Raw genomic sequence first — 22,011 nt, 5'->3', positions numbered from 1 at the left:
TGTCCAGGCAGTAAATTGGTTCTGGTATGTTGCTGTTTATATACGTCAATCACCCTCATTATGAACTGATTCTACGTGTTTTACAGCGAATAAATACATAGTGAGTGTCTTCACTGCTGACATAAAGGGATGTGGAACTGATGCCGACGTCTTCCTGAATGTCTTTGGAGAGAATGGCGACACAGGTGACACTGATACTGACTACCTGCTATATCTTTACTATGATAGTGTTTCATTCCCTATACTACTATGCTTTGTTTTGTATTTTGACAGGAGAGAAACGACTGATCAGTGACAAAGACAACTTTGAGCGTGCCGCAGAGGACAAGTTTATGGTAGAGGCTCCAAACTTGGGAAGGCTGAAGAAAATCTCCATCGGCCACAACAACAAAGGTTCATCAGCTGGATGGTGTCTAGATAAGGCATGTGCTTCCTACACATTCACATATTTCTTGCTTATGCACAATAGGAAAAATGTCTGCCAAAACACCATTAGTGCTATTTGGCTTAGTCCTACTGGAGATAGGAGCACCATTCTTCCAAAAGGTTTTCCCTCATTTGGACTTGTGATGATGATGGTGGAGAGCACTGTCTAACATTTCATTCTGAGATCTCCCATAGGTGTCAAATTGGGTTGAGATATGCAAAAATATGGTTCACATCACTTTGATACTCACAGCGACCTGTCATGCCCTGTATTAAATAGGACATATCATTCACATATCCAGGTCTGTATTTAATTTCTGGGGTTCTACTGGAACATCTTTATATGATTTACAATTCAAAATCGTATTTAACATAAACATACATACACAAACATATTTATCTTATACTGGCCCCTTTATGCAGCTGCTCAGTTCAGCCTCTGTCTGACACAGGCCATTTCAGCTCCTGTCTCTTTAAGGCTCCCCTCCCAATTAGGTCACTTGTTCTGATTGGACAGGTTCTGTATGCTTCCTCTTGGCAGATTTTTAGCAGCTTGGGTGGCTACATAAACAAACAATAGTAGTAGGATTTAGCTTATTTTTCTTTACTCTAAATGGAAACTTCTAAAATACATCTGTACATGTGTGAGTCCCGATCTGATCTGAAATATGGCCAACGTGAACAACCTGTGGAACAAGCTTAGCTTAACAAAGACTATGGAATGGAGCATGTGCAAACTATCTGACATCAGTTCGATGGGGAAGTAGAGGTAAACAAAAGGCTTTTCATTTTCAGGGAGCATTTTTACATACATTCACCTCAAGTTGACCATGTTTAACATAGATATCTGACATCACAAAGGTATGAAAATAACAAAATCACAAAAAGCATGATATGTCCTCTTTAAAACTGTACTTCTCATATTTTGACTCTAATTACGCCAGGTTTTTACTTTAATATGACACTTGTCTGTGCATACACTTACACTGGTATGTGCTATGTATCTGTCCAGGTGGTGATTGATGACATGGGGAATAAAGAAGTGTACGAGTTCTTAGTCAATCGCTGGTTTTCTGTGGATGAAGCTGATGGCAAAATACAGAGAGATGTGTTGGTTGGATCATTGCAACCAATGGGTGAGCATATTACCCCTATAGACAAAATGTATTAATACCATATAAGGAAATAATCATATCCCATCCATCTGAATTCAGTGATAAATTAGTGTTTTATGTTATTTTGCTTCTGTGTTTTGCCTCTACATCTACATAGCTATTGTATACAACGTACAAGTGATGACTGGAAATGTGAGGGGTGCGGGCACCAACTCAAAGATCCACATAGTTATGCATGGTGCCAAGGGCATAAAAAACAGCGGCAAAGTCTTTCTGGAGGGCGGTGCTTTCGAGCGTGGTCTCATTGACATTTTCAATGTGGAGATTTTTGAACTGATCAGCCCACTCAGCAGGGTCACCATCGGACACGATAATGCGGCTGTCGGTGCCGGATGGTACTGTGAAAAGGTACTTCACATCCGTTTTTGGAAATAAAGTGATTCTTGGGTGAAGTGTTATTCACCCAATGAGCATCCGTTTCCCTTCTAGGTGGTGATATATTGTCCGTTTACGGGCATTGAGCAGACATTTCAGTGCGGGAGGTGGCTGGATGAGGATGAGGGGGATGGACTGATTGAGAGGGAGCTGAACGAGATGGTCTCTCTCAGGCAGAAGAAACAGAAGAGTGTGTAACTTCATCCTCCTCACAGATCTCTGCTTAGAGAAAGAAAAGCATATCACACATATTCAATTTATTTACAGAAAAATAATTCAATTAAGTCACATTTTAAAGAAATATATCTCATTCTGAGCACAAGTTGATTGCTGATTAAACATTTTGATTTTCTTATAATTTACTTTGCTTTCACTCCAGAGTGCCCATGGTCCCTGTGGGTTTGGACCACAGATATGAAGGGGGCAGGGACAGATGCCCAGGTGTTTGTGAAGGTTTATGGAGAGAAAGGCAAATCTGATGAGATCAAACTGGAAAGCAGCTCAGACAGTTTTGAACAGGGCCAGATTGATAAATTTGTGGTAAGCCCTCTGCAGTAACCTTTACCTTTTCAACAGTTTTGTATGTTGATACATGTAGAAAAATATGTAATATTCTGTTTTTCTGTGTGTGTTTTTTAACTTTTTGAAATCACTGTAGATTGAAATGCCAGACATAGGAAAACTACTGAAAGTGCGCATCTGGCACGAGAAGAGGCATCCATTTTGTGGCTGGCATTTAGCAAGGGTGAGACCCATGGCACTGTCTGTCTGATTGTGTCCCCTCGGGGCTCTGAGTCAAACATTGAATTAGATTAGACTTTAATCTTACATCTGATCTGAGAAAGAGACAAAAAAGACGATATGTCAATTTAGCAGCAATAAAAATTGACCAAAAACCACTTGTATTCACTTTGATGATCCCATAACTTTTTATCCAGTGCCATCATCTGAATCCAATGGTTTGGGTTATGCACAAATACTGGCAATATTAATGACTTTCCCATCAGCCTCAGCTATAACCAGCTATGTTTAGTGCTAATTAGCGAGTGTTAGCATGCTTACACGATAACTAAGCATGTTAAACATTTAAGCTGCTAAACATCAGCATGCTGGCCTTGTCATTGTGAGCATGTTAGTGTCCCCGCTGCTTGTATGAAAGTTATCATTAACTAGAGATGAAGATGACGATTTGTATACACCTCATATATAATGAATTATGATGACACTCAAGGCTATGACTTTTTTCAGGTCACCTTGATGAAGACTCTGACAAGGGAGAAATACTCTTTTGCATGTGGCCGTTGGCTGGATATCAACGAAGATGACAATGAGATAATCAGAGAGCTGCCGGCTACTGGACCACTCATTGATGAGCCACTGCCCTGTAAGACACACCCATGGACTCTATGTTAAAGGATTAGTTTGACACTTATTTCCTTTCTTGCTGAGTTAGATGAGAAGATTGACACCACTTTCATGTCTGTGTGGTACATAACCTTGGTTAGCATAAGCTAGGTCATGTCATGTTTGGCTGCTATGTCAAATTGGCTTCAAAGCTCAGCACACTTCTTGGGGGCTTGGCTGTGCCTCAAGAGGTAGAGGGGGTCGTCCTCTAACAGTTGGTTGTTCGATCCCCAGCTCCTCCTGGCTGCATATCGAAATGTGCTTGGGCAAGATACTGAACTCAAAATTGCTCCTTGCTCCAAACTTTAAAGCTTTGAACAAAAGTGTTATACAAATGCAGCCATTTACCATTTAAAGGTGCAATGTGTAGAAGCCATGTTTCTACAGCAGTCCGCAAATGGACAAACTAAATATACATAGATGCCCCCAAATCCTACACATTGGTCCTTTTAAAAACTAGAAGAAGGAGGAGGATACAGCTAGCCTGGCTCTGTTTGTACATCTTTGGTGGTATCAGTCTTTTCATTCAACTTAAAATTTTAGAATATCAATAAATGTCAAACTATGCCTTCAATGATCAATATAGTCACTAATCTTAACAGTGATCATGGCAGGAAATGAGTGATAGAATATGATTATTTTTTGTCATATGATGCTAGTCTCTATTACTGCTTTTTTACTCAGTGATAAAGTATCGTGCCACCATCTGCACCGGCAACGTCAGTGGTAGTGGCACCGATGCCAGCGTCTTTCTAAATATTTTTGGTGACCTTGGCGACACAGGGGAGCGACTCATGGTCATGAGCAAAACCAATGTCAACAAATTTGAAAAGGGCAACGTAAGTGCTTTATTAATACACAGACATTCAATAAATATTGTTTAGGAAAGGCATTGCCAGCATCTTTAACCAGTTTTCTCTCTCTTCTCTTAGCATGATGAGTTTATCATCGAGTCCGTGTCCTTGGGCCAGGTGCGCAGAGTGCGTGTAGGTCATGATGGCAGCGGTGGAGGTTGTGGTTGGTTTCTTGATAAGGTGTTGGTCAGAGAGGAGGGCCAGCCAGAGGCTACGGCCATTGAGTTCCCCTGTTATAGGTAAGATAGTAATACATAACACATGATGTAAAATATTTGTTTGACATCTTAGGAACTAAGCTTATTTGTTTTCTTTCCAAGAGTTAGATGGTAATATCAATACCACAATAAAGCCAGGCTTAGCTTAGCATAAAGTCTGGAAACAAGGGTAAAGGAAACCTAGCCTGGGTCTGTCCAGCACCTATAAAACAAGTTATATCTCGTTTTGTTTAATCTGTACAACAACCAAAGCATAAAAACAATAAGTTGTGGTTTTGTGGAGGATTATTGGCTGTGACCACTCCATTTTTTTCTTGATTAAACAAATGAGATATGATGTGTTATTTAGTCAAATTTAACAATGTTGATAAGTGTAGTTTTAAACCTTGCATGAAGTCAGACTGGCTGTTCCTCCATTTCAAGTCTTTATGCTAAGTTAAGCTAACCACCTTCTAGCTGTAGCTTCATAATTATCAAACAGACATGAAAGATGCATTGAGCAGTTTCTTCTCAACTCAATCAGCAGGAAAGAACATTTCCCAAAATGTTTACTCTTTTAAACAAGGAAATGCTGTGTGTACAAAAGTTATACAGCCTTCATTTTGAGTGTTGAGTTTCCTTATTTATTATTTCCTAAAATCTAAAAGTCTAAAATCTGCCAACCATCTGGACAAAATTGTCCAAACAGTCCTAAAAGCCCCATGTGTTGTAAATTGGCCATGCTTACATTAAATAGTTGTCCAGTGGCAAGCATTCAAGTATGTAGTTAGGCAGCTGATGGATGAGTTTGCCATTACAAATAGGCACTAAATGCACAGTGGTCAGCCAGCTTTTCTCTTCAGTAACTGGAGCCAAACCGCAAGGCTGAGGTGCTGTGTTACATTTGGAAAGAGCATCTTCCTGTCTGTCTGTCTGTCTGTCTATCCTGTTAAAAAGGAAAGGTTTGGTAGCTTCCTGTGCACAAACGACAGAGAACATACAGCTGCTTTCTTTTTTCAGCTTTAAATAACTTGAAAATGGCAAATGTAATAATTGTGGTGCATATCTCAGTTGAATGTACAGTATTTTAATCTTTGTATCACACCTGTTGTCCTCTATTCCTTGCTCTCTTTATGTGGGTGGTAGCTTCTTTTCTACCAGAATGGTATCTTGAATTAAAGGGATCCAGTAACATTTTATTTCAATATTTAAGTATTCTATATAGTTATATATGTGTGTGTGTATAGAGTTATAGTTATAGAGATCTCATGTTTACTGCTTTAGGATTAAATTAGTGTTTCTATCTGTTTTCCCTCAGGTGGTTGGACCGTAATGAGGATGATGGGCAGATTTTCCGCGAGTTAGTTCCAGCTGGAGATGGCCTGCGTCTTTTCCGTGAGTAGATAAAGAACATTTTAACCCTTACATAATGTTCATTTTCTGGACCTTCACCAGATGAAGTGGGTTATTTTTGACCCAATTCAATTATCCCTTTAAAATTGGTCCCTATACCAAATTTTGAGCCACATAAGGCAGCTTGTCTTCTTTAGGTCTGTCATGTTTAGAGAAAATCCTTAAACAATCTTACTATATTATGATCTCATGTTATCTAAAACAGGAAAACACAACAGCCATAATTATTTATATTAATTATACTGAGGGTGAAGAGTGCAACAACATTTCAAGATTCAAGATTTCTTTATTTGTCATTTCACACACATGTATTTTGGGTTGAGTAAAAAGTGCATGAGTGACCCTTAATAAAGCGCTACATAAAAGAATTGTCTTTGGCTGGCTGCCTACTCGATATGAGTGTGTATGGGGAGGGGGCGCAGTCCATTCATCAGCCTCACAGCTTGTGAGAAGAAGCTGTTCAGCATTCTGGATGTTCTGCTGTGGATGCTCCTGTACGTCTTTCTAGATGGCAGGAGGGAGAAAAGTCCGTGAGAGGGGTGATGGAGGTAGCTCTGTGGATGCAGCGCTGCTTGTAGATCTCCATCATGGAAGGCAGAGGGGCACCAATGATTTTGCTCGCTGTTTCCACAATCCTGTTGAGCTGCTGTTGTTCATAAGCCCTGCAGCTCCCAAACCAGGAAGTAAAGCTGTATGTAAGAATGCTTTCGATGCTGCCTCTGTAGAAGATGGTGAGATGAGGAGTGGAGAGACCTGCCTTTCTGAGCTTCCAGAGGGGGTGGAGACGCCTCTGGGCTTTTTGACGGTTGCTGTGGTGTTAGTGGAGAAGGTCAGGTCCTCAGCCAGATGGACACTCAGGAACTTGACGTTGCTGACCCTCTCCACAGCAGCATTTAATGGTGTGTGATGTTTGCCAGCCCTCCGGAAGTCAGTCACCATCTCCTTCGTTTTATCCACATTTAGGACAAAGTTGGGGGACTCGCACTATGCGGTGAGCTGCTCCACTTTCCTCCTGTAAGCGGACTCATCGTTGTCACTGATAAGGCCCACCACTGTTGTGTCGTCCGCATACTTTATGATGTGGTTGATACTGTGTCTAGCAGTACAGTCATGGGTGAGCAGGCTGAACAGCAGGGGGCTCAAGATGCAGCCTTGAGGAGAGCCTGTGCTCATTGAGGTGGTTCTAGATGTTTGACTGCCTACCCTGACTGCCTGCTGCCGCTGTGTCAGGAAGTTGAGGACCCAGTTGCAGGTACCAGTGTCCACCTCTACCAGCTTCAGCTTTTCCGCCAACTGTTGTGGGATGATTGTATTAAATGCTGAACTGAAGTCAATGAGGAGGATTCTGGTATAGATTTGATTTGATTTGATTTGATTTGATTTGATTATTAACGTGATTTTATTAATGTGTCATGCACCAAAAGTGCCCAGCCCAAATGGGCTTACAAGACACCAAAACAAAAGAAGAAAGGAACAAATAATAACAAATGAAAACCAGATAACAGACATTAGAGCAATTAAACATATAGACCGTCCTGACGCTTTTTCCAAGCTTCGGATACATATTTAGCCAACTTAAAAACATTAGAGTTAAACAGCCAGTCCATTCTGTCATCATCAGAACACCAGAACATTTCTGGGTTTTTAACAGACATTTCAGTAAATATTGAAGTTCTCCATTCATCATACAAGGGACAGTGTAAAAGAAAATGTGATTCATTTTCAACTTCATTGAGTTTACTGTTAGGTGTTTTTCCTCTCTAGGTGAGACAGTGTGAAGTGGAGTGTGGAGGCAATGGCATCCTCTGTGGATCGGTTGGTTCTGTATGCGAATTGTAGGGGGCCCAGGTTTGAAGGAAGACAGTTCTTAATGTGCTGCATGACCAGCCTCTCAAAACATTTCATTAGTATTGGTGTGTGGGCCGCAGGGCGGAAGTCATTTAGGCAGGCTGGATTTGACTTTGCAGGCTGGATTTGATGGTAGGTTTTATTATAACCATTTAAACCATCAATGAGGACTGCCTGCAAACTACATGCATGGAACAAACAGACAACATATATTTTAAATTAATATGAATTAATGTGCCTAATTTCAGATGTCAGCTACCATATAGCAATCAAGACGGGCAATGTGAATGGGGCCAGCTCCGACTCCAAGGTGTTTGTCAAGCTGTACGGAGAGAAGTGTGACACCAACAAGATGATTCTGGCGGTCACTGACAATGACCTCAGGAACTACTTTGAGACAGGACGCACTGACATTTTTACCATTGAAACCTTTGACGTTGGACGGGCAAGTCCTTTAGACATATGCACATTTCACAGAGAAGCGAATTCATGTTTTCCTAATTTTGTTTTATCTATGTCCACTGTCTACTTACAGATCATCCGTTTCCTGGTTGGTCACACGAACGAAGGCCTGCAGGCTGGATGGTATCTGGACAGTGTGAAGATTTCTGTGCCAGTTCATGGGAAGGAGTACATGTTCCCGATCCACCGCTGGCTCTGCAAGGACGAGGCTGATGGGAAAGTGGAGGTGGAGCTCTATCCGAGTGAGATCCTGGATATTGAACAATGTAAATAACAACAACATAAAACGTTCTGTGCAGTCAAAATTCATCATTTTAAATACAGTTACAGTGATTATGAGATGAAGTATATTTCTCTGCTCCACATAAACTCTTATTGACTTATCAACTTCCATGATGCCCTTTCTTTAACAGTGATCAACTATGAAGTAACGGTGATAACAGGGGATAGGCGTACAGCTGGCACAAATGCCAATGTCTTCTGTCAGATGTATGGAAAGGAAGGAAAAACTGAAGTTTTTCCTCTAACGAATCGTTCCAACAACTTTGAACGTGCCACCACTGAGATCTTCAAGGTCTGTATAAAGGCTGTGTTTTGTTATTATAACATATGTTGGAGATTTGAGATCCTAGTTTTACCATAGTTTCATATCTACAACCCAGATTGAGGCTCTGGATGTTGGTAAGATCTACAAGATACGCATCTGCCATGACGGTAAGGGTGTTGGAGACGGTTGGTTCCTGGATAAAGTGGACATCAAGCGGCTGACGATGGCTAAGGTGAAGATTGAGGTGAAGAAAGAGGACACCAAGAAAGACAAGAAGAAGGACAAAAAAAAGAAGAAGAAAGAGGAAGAGGTGGAGATAGTTGAGGAGCTGCAGGAAGTGGTGGAGACATTCTCTTTCCCCTGCAACCGCTGGCTGGCTAGGGATGAGGAGGACGGGGAGATTGTGGTTGAGCTGCTGACTGAGGGCAATGAAGATCTTGAGGGTTAGTAGAGCACTGATCCACTGTTATTTGCACCTAAAGGCTACATGCTAATGGGCAAAATGCAAATGTCATAATGTGCAATATGAAAATGTCACTGGTGATGAGCAATGTATTTTTCTACTCAGTGAACTCGTATGAGGTCCATGTGTTCACTGGGACTATGTGGGGAGCGGGAACAGATGCCAATGTTTACATCAACATTTATGGAGAGATAGGCGACACAGGGGAGAGACGGCTCAGGAAGTCAAACCACCTGAACAAATTTGAGAAAGGCCAGGTGAGTTTTATCTCTGCCAGTGCTGGGTGTGCTCTGTTTTATGAGATAATCTGAGTATTAGTACTATTAAAGCAATAGTTTGATATTTTAGGAATATTTTGATATTTTATCGAATACATTAATTCGATTTTTTTGCCAAGACTCAGTTTAGAACATTAATGTTCTAATCTAAATTTGAGCGAGGAAGTGAATAAAAGCATATTTCCCAAAACAAATTTGTCATCCTTGGCTGCTACATTTAAAACTATGTCCACATGATGATTGCCTCTTAACATGCCAGGTTTGATTTTATTCTTTTGAGTGATGTCAGGGAGCCACAAGCTGAACAGGGGCTCAGTAAAATGCCACATACTATTAATATTTATTGTATTATTATAGTATTATTACATTGCAAAATACTTTTTTCCCCCAGAGGTTTCTTCTACAGAGATTTCCCACTTCCACAGTGCATAATGCACTGATGTATTTGTTTTATCTGCTCTGTTTCACATGGTCGCAATTGTTATCAATGGTACTCTTCTTGGCTGTGTCTCTCTTGTCAAACAAATGTTGGATCTAAAGAGCCTTGCATGTTAAATAAAGATCGAATAAATAAGTAATGAGGTTTTCATGGACCTGTGACATTCCTGGACCCTTTGTCACCAGTTTGTTTGTGTATGATCCAGGAGGACATTTTCAACATCACGGCCATCGACCTGGGTGCCCTGAAGAAAGTGAGGATCCGACATGACCACAGTCAGGCCAGTGCCGGTTGGTTTTTGGAAAGAGTGGAGATTGTAGACAACAAAGATGACACTACGTAAGTCATGATGATATTAGAAAAGAGAGCTTCTGAGCTTTAATGTAGACGTGACACAGAATCATCACACAAACTCTAGGAATTAATGAGCACGTTAATTTAAAAAAAAGAAAGTCAACACCTTGCTGAGTCATACTAGACACAAAATCCACGCTTCAGGTTTCACAAAACATCATCCTACATAGCAGACAAAAGCTTTGCATTTTAAATGTCCATGGAGCTCCACTGTGTGGTGTAAAATGGAACTGTGAAATATGCTGGTGAAACCACAGCCAGCATTTTTGAACACAGTTTGATCATAGTACTGTCACTATTTAAAATGTACAAAGCACAAAATATGTTATATAATGTGTTTTAGATACTTTTTCCCTTGCAAACGCTGGCTGGCTGTTGATGAAGATGACAAACAGCTTGCCAGGGAGCTGGTTCCTGTGGACGAGGCCTTTATGAAGAAGGGTGATGATGAGGATGAGGAGGGATCTGACGCTGCACTCGGTCTGGAACAGAAAGGTGAGAGGCGTATTGTGAGAAAGTGAGAGACTGTGTGTTGATACCATGCCAACATCTGCAGAGATGTCAACTCTTGATTTTTTCTTACAACAGCCAAGTCAACAACATACGCAGTGAAGATAAAAACTGGTGACAAAAAGTATGCAGGGACTGACGCAGATGTTTTTATGATCCTGTACGGCACCAAGGATGACACAGGTAATATTTCAGAGCATCATACTGCATTTATATCTGTGTGCATGTGTTTTTGCAAATGATTTATTGACTCTGTGATGTTCACATCTGCAGGGATAATTAAGCTGAAGGCTTCTAAGACTCATAAGAACAAGTTTGAGCGGGGATTGATTGACGAGTTCACCGTGGAAGCGGTGGACATTGGACCGCTGAAGAAGCTGCGTATTGGACACAACAATGGTACAGTAGGACAGACTTCCTGCCTGCAGAGTGAATGATGCTGAAGTTCTCTACAATATGTACACATGTGAATAACTTCATTTGTGCCAACGTTTCAGGAGGGGGATCAGCAGGCTGGTTCCTTGACTGGGTGGAGATTGATGCTCCTTCTCTGGGGCAGAAACTATGCTTCCCCTGCGGCCGTTGGTTGGATAAAGGGGAGGATGATGGGGCCATTGTCAGGGACCTTTTCCCTAATCCCCTACAGACAGAGCTTTACACACCATGTAAATCCTACTGGGTCACTGTAATAAGTCACTCTAAATCACTCTTCCAAATATTAAAGATATGTATCATTTGATGTGGATAATTGTTTATACTTTTTTTTTTATTATTGTTTTAGTTGTTCCTTATGAGATCAAAATCTTCACGAGTGACGTGTTTGGAGCAGGCACAGATGCAGATGTCTTCATCGTCCTGTACGGCCAGGATGCGGTGTGCAGCCAGCAGAAGTCTCTGTGTTTCAACAAGAGGGAGAGGAGGATGTACTTTGAACGAGGAGCTGAGGACATGTTTATTGTTGAGGTACAATAACAGTCATAAATAAACAGAATAAGCACATTCATCAAGCTCTGGAGGCTAGTGGTCATCAAATACAGTGTATATACACTACAAGTGTTATCATACAACCTGAAAGTGACTGTAACAATTTATAGTATTACAAATTATATAATGTTGCTGCTTCTTTCCATTGTATTGTAATTTATATACACATTTATCATAATATTACTTAAATAATGCTTTGTTAATTCACTTTTCTTCCCTCTCAAGCTAGAAGACGTGGGGGATGTAATGGAGAAGATCCGTATCGGCCATGACAACCGTGGGGTCAACCCAGGCTGGCATTTGGACAGAGTGGAGATCAGACGTCTGCTCAGGAAGGGAAAGGTACTGCAATATTAAGCATCAGGTCATCTCAAAAGCTCCACATACTGAAAAAAATTAAACGTGAACACTTGTCGAGATGAACGCTGATATTGAAATTAACGCTTGTAAATTAATGCTTGCAAATTAATGCTTAAACATGTCAAATGTTTAGTTTTGACACTGAGCCTGCATCTCACTACTCACATTCGTGATATCAGACAAACACTCATTTTGGTCAGTAGGTGGAGATGTTCTCTTTACAATTAGATGCTGCAAATTCTTTTTTTTTTCTCACATACTGAGCCAAAGCTCTGAGCCAAAGGACCCTGTGTTCACTGATTCTCCTCAAACACACACACACACATAAAATTGTAGATGTGTTATGTGTGTGGCCCCCTTCTCACTCCCACTCTCTCTCTCTCTCTCTAGGGTTCAGAGACTTTGATCTTCCCGTGTGAGTGCTGGCTCGCCAAGTCGGAGGATGACGGAGAAACAGTGAGAGAGCTGGTGCCCTCTGACATCATCACAGAGAAACTTTCACGAGATGGAAGCCTGAAAGTAACTGAAATCGAGGTGGAAGATGCCCTGGAGAGTATGTTTACATCCTCAGACCAGAGATACATTCAACTGCATTCATACATGCAGACATTCAGCAGTTGTGTTGCCTGTTGTGTCCTCTCTTTTATACATCTTTCTGAGCATTAATTTGGAAGCTATAGACAATTTTCTCTCTCTCTCTCTCTCTCTCTCTGTCTCTCTCTCTCTCTCTCTCTCTCTCTTTCTCTCTTTCTCTCTCTCTTTCTCTCTCTCTCTCTTTCTCTGTTATGACATTGGCATCAAACAGTGACGGAAAATTGCTTTCTTTTCACTCAATTTTCTGCCAATTGCCTCAAACCGATCTCCTGTGTGCTTGTCTGTGATCATCATCCCCTCAATAGCTCACACATACACAGTGTCAGTAATGACAGGAGATGTGTACGGAGCCGGCACCGACGCCAATGTCTTCCTCACAATCTACGGAGACCTGGGGGACACTGGAGAGAGGAAACTCAGCAAGTCGGAGACAAACAGAAACAAGTTTGAACGAGGATCTGTAAGAAAGGAAAAATACTACAGCAAAACATCATTATTCAAAAAGTACAAACAAGTAAATGACATCATTATGTTGATGTTCTGTGCTCATGTTTTATTTTCACAGGTGGATACGTTCAGTATAGAGGCAGTCGACCTCGGGCAGGTTTTTAGGATTAAAATCCGCCATGATAACAGTATGATAAGTGCAGATTGGTACTTGGACCAAGTGGAGGTGTTTGATGAGGATACAGAAGAGGTCTTCCTCTTCTTATGTGAACGATGGCTTTCCAAGAAGAAAGAGGACGGACGCATTGAGAGATTCTTCTATGTCAAGGTAGCATGAAAGACCTAAAAGGGGTGACTTTCTGTGTAAAAAGAAAATAAGCTATTAGAGCAAAATAGTAGAAAGGAGAGTTAAAGTGGAAGTCAATATCATGCAGAAAAGCAGTACTGCACTGCCCTCTCTGAATGATAGTTTAAACCTGTTTCCCCTCTGGGTGAAAGCAGGACCAAGGTAAGAAGCTGAATCAGTGGAAATCAGCAACAAATCAAGATTCTCAGCTGCTGTTAAGTTGCTTTTTACTGTACTAGTACTGCACTGGCAAAATGAGAAAGGTCAGTTCGCATTAAATTAACAAAGCACCGGTTTTTCCACTGAACCCTCATTGTATCTCTCAGAAACACAGTCCTGATTACTCATTTTACCGGAGCCCCTTCCTTTGAAAAATAGTCCCTATAAAAACAGTTGATAATGAGGTCAGTGAATCATCCCGACTCACTGTAACTAGCAAGTTAATTGTTAGTTTTTCAGGTGTCATTTTTCAGTGCTCTGAGGAGTGCAAATGAAGTTTCCATTCCCCTCCACTTGACTATATTAGATTTTCAGAGGCATATAAAAACCATGTAATAACTATTTGTGTTTTCCATCTGCATGAATTAACTGACCCTTTAATTGCTGTTGGTGACCATAATGATTTATTGCATACATTGCTGCTATAGAAATGAACAGTGATAAATATTTTTGTCAGTGCTCATATGTGGAAGACTTGTTACATAAATGCATATAGACTTTTGTGTTATGTATGCGGCATGTGTCTGTGCGTTTGTCTGTATCACTATGTGTTGTGTTATTTCAGGATTATGAGGGAGTGAGAGAAAGCTTAAACAGTAAAAAGAACTCAGCCATGATGGTGAAGAGTGTTGACAGCAACATGAACAAAAAGAACAAGAAGAAGAAGAAGGGGGAAGAAATAGAGCTCCAGAGTAAGAAAACTCAGACAAAAATCAAGAATTTTCAGCAATGCACGCCTGATTCATCGTCTGCTCTGCTACTGGCTGTCATTGATATTCTAACACAGACATCTTTACATAATCTCGCCCTCTGATGAATGAATAACTACTGTGCCCTTCCTGTGCAGTCATACCATACCACATTACCATCTGTACTGGACTGGAGCGAGATGCGGGCACTACCAGCAGGGTTTATGTGATCATTATCGGGGCCAATCACACCCAGACAGAGAGGTTATGGCTGGACCCGCCGAATGGGAGGAAGGGCTTTGAGGCCGGCTCTCTGGAGAGCTTTGAGTCCTACGGTTCAGATTTGGGGGAGATCAAAAAGGTCGAGGTGAGGAAGGGGGAGGTTGTTAAAATTTCAGCAAGAGTCGTGCACTTTCAAGCATTCGCACACACACACATGAACATGCAGAAAAATACACCCACGTTGCTTGAAGTGATTGTTTCTCTCCCTCCCTGCAGCTAGGCCATGATGGGGCCACTCCTGAGAGCTGCTGGCTGGTTGATGAGCTGTCTGTTGCTGTGCCAACCAAAGGGGTCAAATACGTCTTTGCCAGCGACTTCTGGCTGGCCAAAGATCGTGGAGATGGGTTAACTTCTAGAGTCTTCAACATGCGGGATGCAGAGGCCATTTCCATCTCCCAGAAGGTATGTAGATGTGAACTAATGGATGCAAGCACAGCCATATGGCACAAAACATACATCGCAGTTAGATCAAATTACTGCAACAGACGGGTGATAATGAGCCCATTTCTATCATACTGTCACTAATGACAATAACAGAACAATTTGTGGAAAACAGTGTACAGAAAATAAATATTCTATCCAATAATAACACATCCACACACTCCACATCCTTATACTAATTGATTTCCGGAAAGAACATAATTGAACAATTAACACCTTCAAATCTAGCGAATCTGCGGGTTTAGACCATCTAAATGTATTATCACAAGAACATTCAAATACAAATATTATTCACAACACTTTAAAGTATATAGACTAAAATGACTTTATCCTGGGTAGATTTATTAGTAATGGTATTTTTTGACTGATATAAAAATGAAAACGTTCAAGGGTTAATCTTTGATACTGGTTTTAACATCTTAAAATGGGATTGCATTTATAAATGTATGTAGTTCTTAAATTTGGTGGCTCTGTAATAAAAGGGCTGAGGGTTATGTGGAATAATACATCAAGTAAGATTATAGATAATGAGTATCTATAATAATACACCTTAACTCAATATTAGCTATAAAAATGAGAAACAATACAATATTTACTACATTATAATCTCAGACATTTTTAATGGTCCCTGTTTTAACTAGAAACATGGCAAATTTCAAATACCATCTACTACGACTTTATATATGTTAACGGAATTCCACACACTCAAATATATATAAGCTGCAATGTAAAACTCACATCCTTGTCTACTCATGTTTTAGAGGTAATACTGCTTGTGGGAGATGGCTATGAAATAAAAATAAAAAAGTAAAATGTCCTAATCTTTTCATGCCAGTTTATCTACGAGGTGACGGTGGTAACGGGAGATATTCAGCACGCAGGAACAGACACTAAGATTTTCATGTCTGTGTTTGGGGCCAACGGCAGCACAGAGGAGATGCTGCTGCAGAAGAATGAGGACAGGTAGCCAAAACATGTCTTCTTAGCATGTGCTCACCTCATGCTCATACACACATTATGTATCTTTTTGGACTATTAAAATACAAATGGTACAGGTTATAAGCTCTGTGTTGTGGATGACAGGTTTGAGCGTGGTCAGGAGGACACTTTCACCATGGAGATCGATGACATTACCCCACTGAGGAAGATGAGGCTTCGCATTGATGGCTCTGGCAGTCGACCTGACTGGTTTTTCAATCAGGTCAGCACATCTTAACTAACCTAGCAGCAAGACAGATGGTATCGTTTTTGTTCAGGTGCTGTTTACCTGCTAAATAGACAAAAGGAGAGCTTTTAAGTCTCCAGAATCAGCTGATCATGCATTTACACTGGCTTCCTTTATTCTTGTCATGGGCTTATTAGTTGAGAAGAAGAAACAGCAGAGGTTATGCATAAAACATGAAACCAGGTGCATAAAAAGCAGAACAGTTATTGTCAGCTTCTTGCAAAATCAATAATACAGGTTTTACCCCGGTGCTATATTCTTAAGGTCACAGGATCATTCAATCTATTATATGACACAGACAAACACAAGCACACATCTATCACTGCCTGCAGGAAAATGGTCAATGATTCACCCACCCACAAAGACACACACACAGCCACACACATATACACAGCGGGGCCCAGAGTTCCTGGAGTGAGCATATTGACCCATTTTTACCATGCTGTTGCAGACACACACACACACACAAACACACACATATACACACACACACAGACACACACAGAGTACACTGCACACATGCACAAACAGGCTCAGTAATGAGTACTGTGTGTTTCTGTATTCAGTAGAGAGATAAACAGAATATTATATGCTCTGCTAAAAACATTTCATTTCATTTCATATTTATTGTTAGTGTGAATTGGTGTGTGTTGGTGCAAATATCACTTATTATTAATATGTAGTCCTGCAAGATAATCACCTTCATTAACATACATTTTTTGCTTCCTAAAATAACCGGTTCAGTACTTTTCCTCTTCCTTTGACCCTGTGAGGACAACATCACTTCTCACTTCTAAATTCGGTGTGATGTCTCGGGCCAGCTGCTTTGACGAAACAGAACACATTTCCTATGCAAATGTCTTCTCTGGTAAAGGCACCATGCCTGCAGAGCAGCAGAGCAGTCAGGAACAATACCAAGCCCTGTCCGTCCGTGCCTGGGACTCAGCGACTGCAAACATCTCCTTGACTTGACCCTGCACAGAGCCTTGTGTGTTCAGCATCACAAGCAGATGTGCTGCCTTTATGGATTGCCTGTGTCTGTGCATGAAATGGACACAACAGTATATCCGGCATCTGCCTGCATAAATATGCAGAGTGGAGCGCTATTACAAGTGTGGCTGCATGAGCCGAGTCACTGTCTAATAATGAAACACTTCCCAGGGCTACTGATCATCAGACACTTTGTATTCATACTGGTAAAACATTAGTGAGCATAACATGTGACAATGATTTTTAACATACCACATGCACATTTTAAAGGTGTTTGAAGGTGTTTAAAATTGGAAATAATAACGCTTTAATTCTCTAGTTTATTTTATTTTATTTGACAGATAAAAAATCAATGTGTATACTATTCTGATGTTGAATGACTAACAGTGCTAAATCTGTGCATCTGCATCCAGGTGATCATGCGTAACCTTACCACAGAGGAGGTGGCCGTGTTCACCTACGAGGACTGGTTGTCTAGGACGCACGGACCCAATAGAACCATGATCTGCGAGATGGCTGCTGTGGTAGACGAGGAGACTATGGTGGAGCTCACCACCTACACCATCCAGGTCAAGACCAGTGATGCTACTGGTAAGTTTTCAACCCATGCAGGCTGGCGTTTGTGGGCTCATAACAATGTTTTTATTTAGGTTACTGGGATGTTCCATTGAAAACATATTTTCACACGTGACCTCAACATATAACATTTGTTAACAAACTGCAGTGATTACAGTCAGTGAAGGAGGAAAATGTTTTATAAACAGACAGTACATATGTGTAGTTATTCCAAAATTAAATGCATAGTTTGAATTATGCTTTATGTATTTCTATACTTACATTATAAAACAATATTATCATAAAAGCAGAGGACCTAGAATTAATCTGTGGGGAACACCTTTTATATTTGGATGATTTTCACCTCACAAATTATGAGCCAAAGGAACGGAAAGCTTCAAATTCATTTCAAGCCATCTCAGTAGGCATACCAGCATTCACCATACATCCTTTGATCTCCGGGTCAGTGTAAGGTCAAGCCCAGGGATATTCAAAGTGAGCAGACATCCTCTGCATCAGCAACCACCTCCAGCTCCTTCTAGGAAATCCTGAACCTCTCCAAAGGACAGATGAGAGATTTAATCCACTTTGCCATCACCTCACAGTCGAACACTTTCACAGGGATGCACCTGAGGGGTATCCTACGGGTGATAAAATGACGTCAAAGAGGATGGTGTCATGATATTGATGACCTCTGAAATCAGTGTCAACTTCTCTGAATGTCAAATGAGTTGGTTTATTTATGTCTGTAATCTCATTCTTTCAATCATTATCCAAAGCTCAAGGCTGTGTTGGATTGACATTACACAGCTCCTAATTTGACCTGTCCTTATGCTGATGTTTGTGTTTTCCTGTAAGAGTGAAGGTGGAATAATTCATGTGTGACTGCAACACAGTAATGAAAGAAATCCTCTTCAGAAATCCCCCACATGGCTTTGCTCCCTCTTTTCTTCATGCAGTGTTTTCTATAGCTCAGTAGTGCTGCTGATCAATACGATAGCGTAGCAAGAAGTCTGAGCCGACTTCAAAGGAGTGCTCTCTCGCCCTTGGCAGTTACTGGAAGCTAAGATGTAGCCCTGCACCACCACAGAGGCTCTGGCAGGAATAATGAGCTAGGCTGATACTTACACACACACACACAGCGGCACACACATGCAGACACCATTACATAGGCGATGCAGTGCATAAAGTAATGGACTCCTTTGAGATGTTTATAGGGTGATCTGCATGTGTAGTGTGAAGGGGCAAATGAAATGAACATTTAAAGGTAACAGCATTTTTAATCTTGCTAACGCTATCGTTGTTTATTGAAACAGCAGGATTTCTAGACAGAAGTAATGAAAAGCATGCTGCAGACTGAGCAATGTTTGTGCTCTTCATCACCTCATAAACATTCACTTAGTAGCTAAACCTCTGCAGTAAAATAATAAAGTACAGCTTATACTGTAGCTGTGCTGTCAGAGTCAGAGAACTCGGCTCTCTCTGCCCCTCATTTTGCTCCTCTCATAATGTAGTTGGTTGTCAGCTTAGAAATTACCTCAGACCTTTTCAGCCTTAGTCTTTATTGGCAATTCAATAAATAATGAAATAATAAAAATATCTACAACAAAGTGTAAGCATTTGTAAATGTATACACTTTCCATTTTCATGAGTTTCATGCTCTTCAAAAATACAACAAGAAAATGTCACTAAAACAACAGTTTACGTGATTCATTAGATGATGGAACTCTATAAACCTGAATCTAAACACATTAATACTGTATATTTCCAAGCTCACAGATCTAGTCACACTGTCCTTTGTTTACTCCAACATGTCTTTATGGTTTTTTTTGAAAGTATATTTTTTCGGGCTTTTTTGCCTTTAATGTACAGGACAGTGGAGATAGACAGGAAACAGGAGGCAGAGAGAGGGGGAATGACACGCAGGATAAGACGGCTCGGCTCGGGATTCAAACCGGGGTCACATGCAACGAGGGCTATAGCCTCAACACATGTCTTTATGTTTAAAAAATGTAAACTGGACAGAGCACTAAAGAGGTTGTCCAGGGAAACAGGATTTCTTATTTATTTTATTAAAACTGGGTTACTCTCTCTTGTCTCCTCAGGGGCAGGCACTGATGCCAATGTGTGGATCATCATTTTCGGAGAGAACGGTGACACGGGGACGCTGGCGTTGAAAGAGTGCAACAAGTCCAACAAGTTTGAGCGCAAGCAGACCGACACATTTCGTTTCACAGACATCCTCAGCCTGGGAGAGCTCTCCAAAGTACGAGTTTGGCACGACAACACAGGTCAGGCGTTTGGATAAACAGTCACTCTGTGTGGTGAAGTCATTAAACTGGCACTGTCATGTTGAAAAGTGTACTCACTTTGCAACACATGCAACATCTAAATTTACAATCACAGAAACTAAAATAAATCTGGCCACAATTACCAGCTACATCTTTAGTCTGGCTTTGTGGAGACCTGAAGGGGTGACACAGCTTCTTACTGATTGGCCCCTAAAGGTTCAGACATCACTCGTTAGTTCGTCATTTTTGACATCAATTTTACTTACTGTCTTCTTTGTTTCCTGATCCCATTACACCCAGGTCCTGCTCCTGGATGGCACTTAGAATACATTGAAGTGAAAGATGACATCATAGACAAAACATTTCGGTTCCCCTGTGGCCGCTGGCTTGCAAAAAATGACGATGATGGACAGATAATGAGAGAACTGGCCTTGGCTAGCAATGACTTCTTAGACCTGGACGAAAAGACAAGTAAGGGCCAGCACCTGCCAACACAATTTATGTATAATTCATTGAAAACAAATGATCCAAAAATCAAAAAATTTCAAATGAAAAAAAAATCAAAAAAAAAAATGTGTATGCTGTATATTCTTTGTGGCATTGATGTGACACAGGGACAATTTACCTTAACTGCATTCATTTTCTCCCTTAAAGAGTATGAAATTTGTATCACAACTGGAGACACTGAGACCAAAGAAAATGGCTGGATTGTACTTGAGGGGAGGAAGGGCCGATCAAAAGAATTTGTAATGGAGAACTCCTCTAAGAAGAAGAGGTTCTTGCGGTAGGTACTCACTGCAAGATTAACGTGATGAGCTGCAACTTGTTTGCATGAAAAAGCTCAAAGAAATGTGCTTTCACTCCCTCTAATTCCTCCTTTACACTTATTATGATAATCCCACCACCACAGAGTACTTGAGTCCAGACAAATGCTGCCATCCGCTCTCATGCTATTACACCATCCTGTTGAAAATTAATTGTGACACAGGATACTTTGGAAATGACATGAATTTAAAGTACGTAGGCTAATTTAAGAGACTTGCTACTCATTTTAACATGCATGTATTCCTGTCTTTTCAGGGGAAATGTGGACAGGTTTGAGTTTTCATCCAAGAACCTGGGTGACATCGCAGGTATCTGCCTGGGCCACACACCCAAAGATGGAAAGAAAGTGAAGGGGGAGTTTCATTGGCAAGTAGAGCAGGTTGTCGTCACTGAAAGAGAGCTGGGAAACAAGTAAGACTTTGGTTACATGCTTTCTAATACACATCTACATCCACACAAAAGTCATTCTTTTTTGTTTTTCAACCATATGCATACTATTTGTTGGTATCAGACTATATTCTTCCTTCTATGCTTCAGGTACATCTTCAGCTGCAATGCCCTCATCCCTCTCTCTTCAAAAAGGGATGAATTCTCGACCTTTGAGTGCACAAAGACCATCGAGAGCTTCGCCAGTAAAGCTAGAAGCCTGGTGCCTGTCAATTACGAGATCATCGTCATCACCGGCAACGAGAAGGGAGCAGGTACAGATGCCAACGTTTTCATCACTATCTATGGCTCCAATGGAGATTCAGGCCGCCGACAGTTGCGGCAGAAGTTTCGCAACCTTTTTGAACGTGAGCAGACGGATCGTTTCCTGATGGAAATGCTGGACATGGGAGAGCTGCAGAAAGTTCGGGTGGAGCATGACAACACGGGTCCTAGTCCTGGCTGGCTACTGGATCGTGTGGAAGTCACCAACACATCTAATGGTGTCACAACCATCTTCCTGTGCAGGAAGTGGCTGGACACTAAATTGGCTGATGGGCAGATCGTCAGAGTCATTTATCCAAAATACTAA

At 41.0% G+C, this 22,011-nt stretch overlaps 1 protein-coding gene across 1 annotated transcript in view; it reads left to right on the top strand.

The window, feature by feature from the left end:
• Positions 1-22,011, top strand: part of LOC128379854 (lipoxygenase homology domain-containing protein 1-like) — a 32,870-nt gene extending 10,859 nt beyond the window's left edge. Inside the window, exons 7-43 of the mRNA XM_053339495.1 lie at positions 87-185; positions 274-422; positions 1,439-1,562; positions 1,699-1,949; positions 2,031-2,166; positions 2,356-2,516; positions 2,635-2,721; positions 3,225-3,360; positions 4,065-4,219; positions 4,313-4,473; positions 5,750-5,826; positions 7,941-8,137; positions 8,228-8,420; positions 8,568-8,728; positions 8,817-9,144; positions 9,270-9,421; positions 10,087-10,220; positions 10,579-10,730; positions 10,824-10,928; positions 11,019-11,144; positions 11,243-11,410; positions 11,527-11,708; positions 11,955-12,071; positions 12,480-12,642; positions 12,989-13,143; positions 13,249-13,458; positions 14,261-14,387; positions 14,543-14,751; positions 14,883-15,068; positions 15,943-16,070; positions 16,191-16,308; positions 17,736-17,913; positions 19,983-20,168; positions 20,469-20,639; positions 20,823-20,952; positions 21,249-21,404; positions 21,531-22,011. Coding sequence (XP_053195470.1) covers positions 87-185; positions 274-422; positions 1,439-1,562; positions 1,699-1,949; positions 2,031-2,166; positions 2,356-2,516; positions 2,635-2,721; positions 3,225-3,360; positions 4,065-4,219; positions 4,313-4,473; positions 5,750-5,826; positions 7,941-8,137; positions 8,228-8,420; positions 8,568-8,728; positions 8,817-9,144; positions 9,270-9,421; positions 10,087-10,220; positions 10,579-10,730; positions 10,824-10,928; positions 11,019-11,144; positions 11,243-11,410; positions 11,527-11,708; positions 11,955-12,071; positions 12,480-12,642; positions 12,989-13,143; positions 13,249-13,458; positions 14,261-14,387; positions 14,543-14,751; positions 14,883-15,068; positions 15,943-16,070; positions 16,191-16,308; positions 17,736-17,913; positions 19,983-20,168; positions 20,469-20,639; positions 20,823-20,952; positions 21,249-21,404; positions 21,531-22,011 — 6,149 coding nt within the window. The remainder of the gene's footprint in view (positions 1-86; positions 186-273; positions 423-1,438; positions 1,563-1,698; positions 1,950-2,030; positions 2,167-2,355; positions 2,517-2,634; positions 2,722-3,224; positions 3,361-4,064; positions 4,220-4,312; positions 4,474-5,749; positions 5,827-7,940; positions 8,138-8,227; positions 8,421-8,567; positions 8,729-8,816; positions 9,145-9,269; positions 9,422-10,086; positions 10,221-10,578; positions 10,731-10,823; positions 10,929-11,018; positions 11,145-11,242; positions 11,411-11,526; positions 11,709-11,954; positions 12,072-12,479; positions 12,643-12,988; positions 13,144-13,248; positions 13,459-14,260; positions 14,388-14,542; positions 14,752-14,882; positions 15,069-15,942; positions 16,071-16,190; positions 16,309-17,735; positions 17,914-19,982; positions 20,169-20,468; positions 20,640-20,822; positions 20,953-21,248; positions 21,405-21,530) is intronic.

This window comes from Scomber japonicus, chromosome 19, assembly GCF_027409825.1.
Source record: "Scomber japonicus isolate fScoJap1 chromosome 19, fScoJap1.pri, whole genome shotgun sequence".
NCBI lineage: Eukaryota > Metazoa > Chordata > Actinopteri > Scombriformes > Scombridae > Scomber > Scomber japonicus.
Note: the sequence above shows the minus strand (reverse complement) of the source record. Positions and strands in the feature narration are given on the sequence as shown.